The sequence below is a fragment of the Pinus tabuliformis genome, chromosome 9 (assembly GCF_031772625.1).
Source record: "Pinus tabuliformis cultivar Carrire ecotype Pingquan chromosome 9, CPIR1, whole genome shotgun sequence".
NCBI lineage: Eukaryota > Viridiplantae > Streptophyta > Pinopsida > Pinales > Pinaceae > Pinus > Pinus tabuliformis.
The window spans coordinates 494081376-494093903 of NC_142307.1; the positions used below are offsets into that span (position 1 = coordinate 494081376).

Sequence of the window (12528 nt, forward strand, 5' to 3'; positions counted from 1 at the left end):
AAATATTGTTTAGCCACTTTTGTGTTTTTTCATGATTTAGCCACAACTATGTAGTTTTCTCTACAATTTTTTTTTTGAAGATTGTTTTTGTCTAGAAAGATTAGATAGAAAATAATAAATTCTGATTTGGGTGAGTAACTAGAAGTAGAATGACATATTTTATGTAAAAGTTAAAGATACATGATCTTTTTCTGAAGATAGTTTTTGTCTAGAAAGATTAGATAGAAAATATTAAATTCTGATTTGGGTGAGTGACTAGAAGTAAAATGACATATTTTATGTAAAAGTTAAAGATACATGATCAATATATATAGTCTAGAGAGAAAAATGATGCCTACCTATTTAAAAAAAAGTGAGAGTAGAAAAAATAGATAAAATATTAATTAGCAAATCTCCTAGAATGCAGCTAGGAGATTTTTGTGACGGTTTAAAGGATATTCAAATGTGGAACATGGAATCCATGTTCCATTGATTTATTTGTGATGGTTCTATGTTGTAGAATCCATCTGAGCCATAGTGTCCATTTAGGAATTTTAGAAGCCCTTGAAATATGAGTGGAATTTTAATGTTTTGATGAAGAATATCTACTTAAATTTTCTTAATATATGCTTGATCATATGTTTTTCGGTTTGCCTATTTACTTGGGACCTGCTTTTAATAGAATTTTGTTCATTTGATTTATCTTTTGACTCCTGGTTTTTAAAATTTTCATTCGCAGATTGGCTATGTATTTTTTTTAAATCAATAAATATCCTCTTTAAAATTGATTTAAAAAAATTCTCTTTATTTACTAGTTGTTCATACATTTAAATGGATTAAATAAAGTTGATTAAATTGGTTTGAATTTATGATATGTTTTAAAAGTTTTTTGAGTATATTTTTTTTAGTGAAAAAAGTTTTAAATCTAGTAAAAATTTATTAGAATCATAATATTGATTTGTGAACTGTTTCCAATCAAAATGTACGCAAAATTTTAAATAACAAATAATCAAAATTTCACAATAAAAAAATAAAATTAATTACCCAAATTCTAACCAAAAAATCCAATACATTTAATAAAAATTATTTTAAAATATAAAATTAAAAAAACTTATTATATTAAAATATTTTATAATATTAAATCTATTTTTATATAATTTTAAAATTACATTTCAATAAAAAAATTACATTAACCTCCATACAACCATTACGACCAAAACATATATAGATATATAACAATTCTATTTCCAGAATATATTAAAACACGAGTACTCAAACTTTAAAAATCATTTGCAAAATTACAAATGGTCCAACTTAGACATCTTATGAACCCATGAACCTGTAAAAGTTTCAGCAGACATCATTTAAAAAAAAGCAAAACAATTTCGCATTTCGCCAGAGTTTCTTTCAAAGATCTATAGCAGTTGTTTCTGGCTCTCGGTATTTTCTCTCTCTTATGTTTGAAAAAATATGTAGAAAGCTCCAGTATGCTCAGCAGTTTTGCCAAAGCAATGATTAAATTTTTCCTCTGAAACCGAGACTATGCAGTGTAAACTTATCTAGCATAACCGAGACTATGCCATTGTAAACCTCTCTGGCAGAGCAGAAAATAAATGGTATTCACAATAAAATAACTAGTAGTACGCTGTACGTGCCATTACCTGTAAATGTAAACCTGCAAACGCACAAGACAGAAGACATAATAAATGAAAATGTGTGATCTCTGTAGGAAGTAACTGAGCAAAGTTGCTGAGAAGAAACAAACTCAACAAATTTAAACAAAGAAAAAGTTCGATGAAAATATATTGCACTGCGTATATAGATATATATTCTGACCTCAATAGTTAAACTTAAAGAGAACCTCAGCGGATTCTGGGCATCTTGAGTACAGAGAAACTACCGTTCCCTCCATCCAGATAAATCTTCATCTCCAGGCATTCACGAAGGTCATCGAAACTAATGTATCGTTGTTTGGCTGCCGTGGGTGAGATGAAATATTTAGCAGCATGAGAGGAATTGTGTATCCACAGGTAGGGCTCGTAACTACCATCACAGAAGAAGTTGCTCTCCCCCTTGCTAGAATAGCCGCTGTATATCTTGTTGCGCCTCAGCGTCTTCGTGCAACTGTTGCAGAGAAGTCCCCAGCATCTCAAAAGCAGTGCTACCACCGCGCTGAGGATTTGAGACCTTGGCATCGCCTTCGCCATGATCGCCACCGACACCACCAGACCGCATTTCGTTGCACCCTCCAGAGAGCAGGACGGGCAGCCTTTTGCTGCACCCTCGGTCGCATTCAAACTCAAAATTCAAATTCAAACTAATATGCCAATTAAATGCGTACGTATGCGTACGTTGTATATCCTGTATCTTAAGTTGTATATCCTGTATCTCATGTATCGTATATGCCAGCGTTCTTATGGAATGGTGGTGGCGGTGGCGATCAAGGCGGAGGCGGAGGTGGCTCGAAATTCTTATGGCTGTTGCATCGTAGGAATCTTACATTGTCCATATATGTATCCGGGAGAACGACCAGGGTTGTCCCATCAAGCTCCTAGAGTGCATTAAATATTCTCTTAGAGGGCATTCAATACCCAATAGCATTGGATTTATTGTTTGCCAGACTTGATAGCGTACGTCAAAAGCTTTTTCGGTGATGGGAGTAGCATTGGATTTATTGTTTGCCAGACTTGATAGCGTACGTCAAAAGCTTTTTGGGTGATGGGAGTAGCATTGGATTTATTGTTTGCCAGAGTTGATAGCATACGTCAAAAGCTTTTTCGGTGATGGGAGTTGATAGCATACGTCAAAACTGTGGGCGTTCTATTTGAACACGATACCATATAAAACTATGGGCGTTCTATTTGAACACGATACCATATAAAACTGTGGACGTTGGTCACATGTGGTAGATAGTATAATCATGGCAGTAGTCGGTAATGAAGCCAGAGAAGTTGTAATGAAATGAAAACCCTACAGACCAGAAGCCCTAACCACTGAACTTTGAAAACAAAAAACAAAATCCATACAAAGCCTTGGCAAACTTTGAAAACAAAAAACAAAATCCATACAAAGCCTTGGCAGCCCCGAGTGAAAACCAGAGATTCAGCCGGCCAAAGAGGAAGAACTGTGATCAATTCAGCGTCTCCACTTGTTTAACGTTTGCCACCTTTTATAATGAAAATCGGTGATGAGAGTTGATAGCATACCTCAAAACTGTGGGCGTTCTACTTGAACACAATACTATATAAAACTGTGGGCGTTCTATTTGAACACGATACTATATAAAACTGTGGGCGTTGGCCACATGTGGTAGATGGTATAATCACGGCCGTAGTCGGTAATGAAGCCAGAGATGTTGTCGGGTTACGGTTGGAGCTTTCCGTGGATTTGTTCACGAAAGGAAGAAAACCCATGGTTTGTAACGATTCCACGTGCTTTTGACTCTCCGTTTGCGAGGGGTTCTTTGGTGGGGCCCTCATCCACCCAGGCTTTTTCGGTGATGAGAGTTGATACCATACGTCAAAACTGTGGGCGTTCTATTTGAACACGATACCATATAAAACTGTGGGCGTTGGCCACATGTGGTAGATAGTATAATCATGGCCGTAGTCGGTAATGAAGCCAGAGAAGTTGTAATGAAACGAAAACACTACAGACCAGAAGCCCTAACCACTGAACTGTGAAAACAAAAAGCAAAATCCATACAAAGCCTTGGCAGCCCCGAGTGAAAACCAGAGATTCAGCCGGCCAAAGAGGAAGAACTGTGATCAATTCAGCGTCTCCACTTGTTTAACGTTTGCTACTTTTTATAATGAAAATCGGTGATGAGAGTTGATAGCATACCTCAAAACTGTGGGCGTTCTATTTGAACACGATACTATATAAAACTGTGGGCGTTCTATTTGAACACGATACTATATAAAACCGTGGGCGTTGGCCACGTGGTAGATAGTAAAATCACGTCCGTAGTCGGTAATGAAGCCAGAGAAGTTGTCGGCTTACGGTTGGAGCTTTCCGTGGGTTTGTTCACGAAAGGAAGAAAACCCATGGTTTGTAACGATTCCACGTGCTTTTGACTCTCCGTTTGCAAGGGGTTCTTTGGTGGAGCCCTCCTCCACCCAGGGTTTTTCGGCGATGAGAGTTGATACCATCAAAACTGTGGGCGTTCTATTTGAACACGATACCATATAAAACTGTGGGCGTTGGCCACATGTTGTAGATAGTATAATCATGGCCGTAGTCGGTAATGAAGCCAGAGAAGTTGTAATGAAATGAAAACCCTACAGACCAGAAGCCCTAACCACTGAACTTTGAAAACAAAAAGCAAAATCCATACAAAGCCTTGGCAGCCCTGAGTGAAAACCAGAGATTCAGCCAGCCAAAGAGGAAGAACTGTGATCAATTCAGCGTCTCCACTTGTTTAACGTTCGCCACTTTTTATAATGAAAATCGGTGATGAGAGTTGATAGCATACCTCAAAACTGTGGGCGTTCTATTTGAACACGATACTATATAAAACTGTGGGCGTTCTATTTGAACACGATACTATATAAAACTGTGGGCGTTGGCCACATGTGGTAGATAAGTATAATCACGGCCGTAGTCGGTAATGAAGCCAGAGAGGTTGTCGGGTTACGGTTGGAGCTTTCCGTGGGCTTGTTCACGAAAGGAAGAAAACCCATGGTTTGTAACGATTCCACGTGCTTTTGACTCTCCGTTTGCGAGGGGTTCTTTGGTGGAGCCCTCCTCCACCCAGGCTTCTTCGGTGATGAGAGTTGATACCATACGTCAAAACTGTGGGCGTTCTATTTGAACAAGATACCATACAAAACTGTGGGCGTTCTATTTGAACACGATACCATATAAAACTGTGGGCGTTGGCCACATGTGGTAGATAGTATAATCATGGCCGTAGTCGGTAATGAAGCCAGAGAAGTTGTAATGAAATGAACTTTGAAAACAAAAAGCCTTGGCAGCCCCGAGCGAAAACCAGAGATTCAGCCGGCCAAAGAGGCAGAACTGTGATCAATTCAGCGTCTCCACTTGTTTAACGTTTGCCACTTTTTATAATGAAAATCGGTGATGAGAGTTGATAGCATACGTCAAAACTGTGGGCGTTCTATTTGAACACGATACCATATAAAACTGTGGGCGTTGGCTACATGTGGTAGATAGTATAATCACGGCCGTAGTCGGTAATGAAGCCAGAGAAGTTGTTGGGTTACGGTTGGAGCTTTCCGTGGGTTTGTTCACAAATGGAAGAAAACCCATGGTTTGTAACGATTCCACGTGCTTTTGACTCTCCGTTTGCGAGGGGTTCTTTGGTGAAGCCCTCCTCCACCCAGGCTTTTTCATATACAGATACAGTTAGTAATCAAGCCCTCCTCCGCCCAGGCTTTTTCATATACAGATACGGTTCGTAATCAGAACCCGGGGTGTCATCCTCTTTTAACTAATATTTAACCTCTAGACAAAGCACTTCTTTCTGAGAATGCATTTACTCTGTTTATTGTGGAAAAATCGCTATGTTCCCAGGAAACATGGGTTCAGGGACGGGTCGTCATTTTTTGAAACACGGTGTGAATTTGTATATTTTTCAACTTTAAACAAGAAAGCTAAAATACTTAAGATTTAAACTTTAAATATTTACACTTTAAATATTTACAATGAAATTTCAAAATTTCTAGTGTTATATCAAGTGCGAATTGGAGTTTACATATTAATAAGAATCATGATATATGTCCATTGTCATTCTACATTCAAAATTTACCTTAAGGCATCTCCAAACAAAAACTAGGAAATTTTAAAATACTAAAATAAAAATCGCTAATAGTGAACAATGGCTTCCTCAAGCCATGTCATCTACATCACTTAGATCTTCAGTTAGCATGTTCTCCAGGTAGTAATCACTCTCATCTTGAGGCTCTTTCTCATCCATAGCAACTGGAGGTAGCTCAATAAGATCATCTAGTTGTATCTCCTCACCCACACACATAGCATCATCTGTGTATTGGTCCCATCTCTTAAAAGGACCCTTCTTGTAACCAAGATCTTTTCGAGATATGAGACAAAGTGTGCTATGAATGTACACTACGTTCTCTGCCTTCTTTGAGCCCAACCTATTTCTCTTTACTGAATGGATAAAGGCATAAGTACTCCAATTCTTCTCGAAAGATGCAGAAGTAGCTACTTGGAATATTAGGGGAAGCCCATTAAATTAATTAAAATTTTAAAAATAAAAACTAAAATGAACTCCAAAGAACCCGATTTTGGGGTTCCAAGTACCCATCATGAGGGTTCTTCGTACCTGTCAAGACAAAAGAACCCAAATTTTTTTAATGGAGAACCCAGTTTTCATAGAAGAACTCGGTTCTTATGGGTTCTTCTCTGAAGCACTCGTCCCAGAATCCAGTACTTGGGTTCGAGAACCCCATCCCCAGTGTAATGACCTGCGTTCTCCCGGTTCGTGCGACGAGCGGTTCATCCCTCGGGTGCGCGTTTTGGTTAGAAGTGCAAGCTCTTTTGAAATGTGCGATGTGTTATGTGCATATGTGAGAGGGCGAGCTATGTTTATATGGCGTGGAGCATGTGTTAACATGTATGGAGGTCGACCTACATTGGTGAGGGAGCCGATGATGCGTTTGGAGACTTTGCGATGGCGTTTGGGGCGTTGGGCAAGTCGGCTGGGCAGCCAGACTTCGCCCTACGCTTGGATATATATTGTGGAACGTTTGCTCTCATTTGGCATTAACTCAACTCACTCAAACACATTCGCTCAACAAGGTAGTGTGCAGTGCTAGTGCACAAGTCTAAGGGAAGGTACAGATTTAGTATGCGCCCATTCTTGGGCAGGTGTGCACGGTGAAGCGTGGTTGTGGGTGAAGGTGCGGCAGGAGCACCCGGTGGTTGGGTGAGGGCGTGTGGCGCCCGATGGTTTGTGCAACGACTTGGCGCGGGGTCTTGGCGACTCAGGTGAGTGCCCGCCTGGCGTGCAAGTGTGCACGATGACTTGGTGAAGTGTTGAGATTGTGAATGGAGGTGTGTTTCGGGCAGATGCGCCCCTGTGTGGCGACTTGGAGACGCGCTCGAGTTGCGCAAACAACACGATCATGTGACGAGGTGAACAAAGGGTTAGTGAGTCGTGCGGCGACCGTGCAGAGGTGCCGACGAGCTAGGCAACCGAGTTTGCCAAAGTTGTGAATGTTATGGGCTTTCACTTTATACTGTTGTGCATTTCTCTTGTATAACATTGTTTATGTGAATGTTATGGGCTTTCACTTGTATAAAGGAACACACATTAATAATACTTGGTTGTGAAACACAAACTAAATAGGAAAAGTGGAATGTTAGACGTAGTCCACGAACATAAGTATTGGTGAAAAGAAAATGTTCGGTGGTGCCGCACCTCGCTATAAGCGGTTGAAAGACTACCGCAGGTGTAGGGGCGTGAAAGTTGGTATCAGAGCTGGTACGCTGAATCATGGAGCTGATTCTATGAAGACCAAAGACTTGGCAGGGAGTTCAGGTTTTGCAGGTGACAAGTGGAATATTAGGGTGATTCAGGTGAATGGGGAAACAGGTTTGGCAGAGGAGAAGCTTTGTGCTTGGACCAAGCTGAACGACAAGGCATGGAAAGTTTGGAAGAATGCGAAGGAAAGCTCTTGCTTACCTTATACAGGTTGAAGCGGATGAAAGAAGAGAATCCCCGGATTCGAAAGGAACTTGAAGTCTTGGAAAAGAATGTTGAAGACGAACTTCTTCAACTTGGTTGGACAATGGAGCAAGATGAAGTTGTAGATTGTGCTGACAAGGAAGAGGAAGCCGTGATGACCGAAGATGTTGCAAACATGACAACGATGGAGGATGAACTTGAGATTGATCAAGTTGGACCAGGATCGTGCAGTTTGCAGACATGGATGAATGAGGGTACTCATATGGAGGAGCCTCATGATGATGATGTAAGTATTGTTGATACTTGTGTTTCACTTGAGCATTTGGTAGATGAACCGTATGCAGGGAAGCGCAAACCCAGTTTGCCAGTGCAGGGGAGCATCTTACGATGGATGTCTATGATGAGACCTTGTATGGAGAAGCAAGGATTATTGGTTGTTGCAGGACTTGTTGGGGTTGTTTGTGACCTTATGGTAGAAGGTACAAATGCCCGTGACAAGGGAGGAACATGATAATCGTTGTGGAGGATTGGGTCATGCTTTAGCCACATGAAGAATTAGCTAAGTGCCCGGCATGACTCATGGACAGATTGAAGAGCACACACTTGAGGTACGATGATACTTGGGTGGATTTCTCATGGTCGAGACCAAGAGCAAGTCTTGGTGGAACCTTCAGTGGGGGAGCTATGATGGAAGGGACTCATGATGATGATGATATGGTTGGGTGACCGAGTTCACTAGACCGAAGATTGCAGACTTGGATGAGGATGATCGATTGTTGTGATGAGTCTACTTGGTTGGACTACATGGGCAACTTAGTCATGGACATCAGGTTGGAGACATGGAGCATGGCAGCCTTATGTAGGGACATTGTGCAGGAGCACTTGTAGAGGTGTCACTTATGGGCATCCAATGAGGAGTGCCAGGCAGGAATGTTGTGCAGATGGATTTGCTGATGTGACATGGAGATGTTTTTCTTATGAGCCGATGGAGAGGTTGTGCACTCTTTGTACAACAAGGCCATGGACTTGGATGGAATTGTGAGCAGAATATGAGCGTTCCTACTACATGGAGAGCTGAGGCATCTTGCAGAGACCTTTGGGCCGAGACATGTATGCTTGCTAGGATGTTAGTTGGAGATGACTCATGGAGCTCATGATGACATGAGGTTGTGACTTTTAGGGACTTCATATATGGTGGACTTAGAGGATCTGATGCATTGAGACGCTGAGGTCAGAGACTTTGATGCAGGATGGGGTGCATACTTTCAAGTACATGTATGGGTATGGCTTGGAAGAGTGACTTGATGTGGATGATCGATATGAGACACTTTGGATTGATGGAGTTACAATGATGATGATGCTTTGGTGACTACACTTGGGCATGGGTTGAGCCGAGACTCAACTACCTTTGACACATGGGAGCTGATTGATCTATGATCATGGGCAGCACATGGATAGATGAGACAGGTACATACTTGTTTCTATGGCAGACTTGAGGGATGGCACATTGCAGATATGATGGAGGTTGCTTCATGGACCTGGATGTGGCACATTGAGAGTCGAAGTTTGATGAGATGGTATCTTCACTTTGAGGAGATGGATATTTTGCAGATGGATGATGATGTGGGGGTAGATGTGATTGATTTCATGCAGCACATTAGTACCAGACACCATGGACATCATTAGTATTCAGAATGCGACATATTCAGTAACGTAGTTGAATCAAACAATATTAAGAATGCTGATATGAATGATAAGATATTAAAAGGCAGTGACAAGGCAAACCCAAAAGGCATTTCTTCAATAAAAGAACAGAGAAGGAAGGTGGTTAATCTATCTTCCCACGAATTAGATCCTGAAATCATAAGTCTCCTTAACAAAGGTTTAGGGTTCGCAATTGCTCCTAAAAACCTTCCTATTGAAAGTATGATTTGCAGCATAGAGGATGGGATCTATAATCTTTCGTTGGAAGAAAAGGAAACCCTTAGACAGGAGTTTTCCCTCATTTTGAGAAAAGCCAAAACTCCCAAAAGTAACCTAAGAAAAGAAGAACAAATTGCCTTTAAATCCTTACGAAACAATGATGAAATTGTGGTTCTCAAGGCAGACAAGGGAGGAGCAGCAGTGATCTTGGATAAGGAAGACTATGTCAGTAAGATGAATGAACACCTTAGATGTGGAAGTTACAAGAAGATGAATAATAATCCCATTCCCAAGATTATGAAAGAAGTAAGGAAGACAATTGCAGATTCCAGCCTTGATGATAAGTTAAAAAAGAAATTAATTCCTTCTTGCGAAACCATCCCCAGAATTTATGGTTTACCAAAGATCCATAAAGAGGGTGTTCCTCTTAGACCTATAGTCAATACCATTGGCTCCCCTACCTATGAGCTCGCTAAGTACGTCGCTAGAATCCTTAGACCCCTTGTTGGGAATACTGATTCTTTCATTAAGGACTCTCAGGACTTTGTGAACCTTATTAAAAATGAGAGGTTAGACCCTGATGACATTCTTGTTAGCTTTGACATAGTATCCCTATTCACCAAGATCCCTCTTGATGAAGGCATTCAGGTTATTAAAGATGTTACTGATCCAGGAACAGCAAAACTGGCAAAAATTTGTTTACGATCGACTGTTTTCACCTTCCAAGGAGAATATTATGAGCAGACATCTAGAGTGGCAATGGGATCACCCCTTTCACCAATTGTAGCCAACTTATACATGGAATACTTTGAAAAGAAAGCCCTTGAATCATACCCTTTGAAGCCAGCTTGGTGGAAGCGATTTGTGGATGATACTAATATAAAATGGACTCATGGTAAAACAGAGCTTGAAAAGTTTTTTATTCATCTTAACTCTATCTCTCCAGAGATAAAATTCACTATGGAGCTTGAGGAAAACATGAGCATCCCATTTTTAGATGTGCTCATCATCAGAAAGAATGATGGCTCTTTGGGTCATAAGGTTTTCAGGAAGTCAACCCACACTGAAAACTACCTCCACGCTAATTCCCACCATCACCCAGCCCAGAAGTTTGGTGTTATAAACACTCTCGCCATCAGAGCCCTTCGAATTTCTGACTCTGAGCATTTGGATGAAGAAAAGAAGCATTTAGTCTCAACTTTTAAGGGTATAGGCTACAATGAAAAAGAAATTAAAGCAGCTATAAAGAAAGCTGAAGGAAAGGTGCTATCTCATAAGCCTAAGGATAAAGACCAACCTCAGTATGGGAGGGTTTTTCTTCCTTATATTCAAGGAGTGACTCATAAAATTGCAAAAATCCTTAAAAAGAAAAACATAATCACGCAATTCTCAGCACCTGGAACTATTAGGCAAAAGATGAGATCTGTCAAGGATAATATTAATAGACAACAGCTTAAGGGAGTCTATAAAATAGATTGCTCATGTGGAAAAAGTTACATTGGTGAAACAGGTCGATCCTTGCAGACTAGACTCAAGGAACATGGAGCTGACATTAGGAATGAAAGGTCTCGAACCTCAGCTCTTGCAGAGCATTCCTCAATAACCAAGCACCATGTCTGCTTGGAAAGCGCTTCAATTATCACTCGAGAAGATAAACATCATAGGCGGAAGATCAGAGAAGCTCTTGAAATTATCAAACATCCACATAATCTCAACAGGGACAATGGTATTGAGATTAGTGGTAGCTGGCTTCCCTTAATCAGAAAGATTAAGAACGACAGTACATCTCAGGTAGAGCTTAACAGGTAAATTTCTCTTTCCCCTTCTAGCAATCAGTGGTTAGTTGCTTCTCTATTAGGTTTTAACTAGAACGTTAATATTATTGATAATTATTAGCTATTAAGTATTAATTATTATTAATTCATTAACTTTATTTATTATTAATTATTAATTATTATTATTAATACATTAATTTAATATTGTAAGATTACTAGTTATTATTAACTCGCTAAAATTAATATTATTAATAAATATTAGTTATTAATTAATTATTAATACTTATTGGTTAATAATTAATAATTAATAATTATCTATTAATTAATAATTATTAGGTATTGATTATTAATAATTATTATTAATTCATTGGCATTACTTTTATTATTATTAATTATTTGTATTAATTATCAATTATTATTAATTCATTAACTTTATTATTATCATTTTATTAGTTATTAATTCATTAATATTATTAACTATTAGTTATTAATTATCTATTAGTTAGTAATCATCAATTATTATTATTAATGCATTAACATTACTATGATTATTATTCATTATTAGTTATTTATTATTAATTATTAATTATTAGTTATTAATTATCATTTATTATTAACACATTCATATTATCATTATTAATTATCATTTATTATTAAAACATAAATATTATCATTAATTATTAATTATCATTATTATTAATACATGTTAATTATCATTATCACTATTTATTATTACTATTATTTATTAGTTATTAATTATTAATCATTATTGATACATTAATATTATTATTAAAGTTAATATTTAATATTTAACTATGTAATATATTAATACACTAAATGCTATTTTAATATATATATATATATATATATATATATATATATTAAAATTACTCATTTATTATTATTAATATATACATACTGAATATTAACTCAAGCAATAAACTGTTAATATAATTTTGAATAATTAATTAATTAATTAATTAATATCATTTTATATATAAAAAAATAAATAAATAAAAATTAATCAAACAAACAGCCGACAAATACTAGCAGACATATCTCTATTAAAAACTATTTAAACCCTCATTAGACAAGTTTGTCCTGATGATGGATCCCGATTGGGATTCGAAACGTTGATAAAAGAAATGGTTAATATTGTGTGTTCTCCGGCTTCTAATT

General features: G+C 38.2%; 1 protein-coding gene across 3 annotated transcripts; it reads right to left on the reverse strand.

The window, feature by feature from the left end:
• Positions 1-1229: 1229 nt before the first annotated feature.
• Positions 1230-4996, reverse strand: LOC149149364 (uncharacterized). Of its 3 annotated transcripts, XM_089438991.1 has the most exons (3): positions 3053-4995; positions 1880-3010; positions 1230-1654 (listed from the first exon to the last, which is right to left on the reverse strand). In XM_089438991.1, the coding sequence occupies exons 2-3, from the start codon at positions 2184-2186 to the stop codon at positions 1614-1616; spliced, it is 348 nt and encodes a 115-aa protein (XP_089295117.1). In that variant the 5' UTR covers positions 2187-3010; positions 3053-4995; the 3' UTR covers positions 1230-1613. The 3 variants fall into 3 exon arrangements, with proteins under 3 accessions (XP_089295117.1, XP_089295116.1, XP_089295118.1); XM_089438990.1 differs by having other exon boundaries at positions 1880-4996; XM_089438992.1 differs by having other exon boundaries at positions 1841-4996.
• Positions 4997-12528: the final 7532 nt, after the last annotated feature.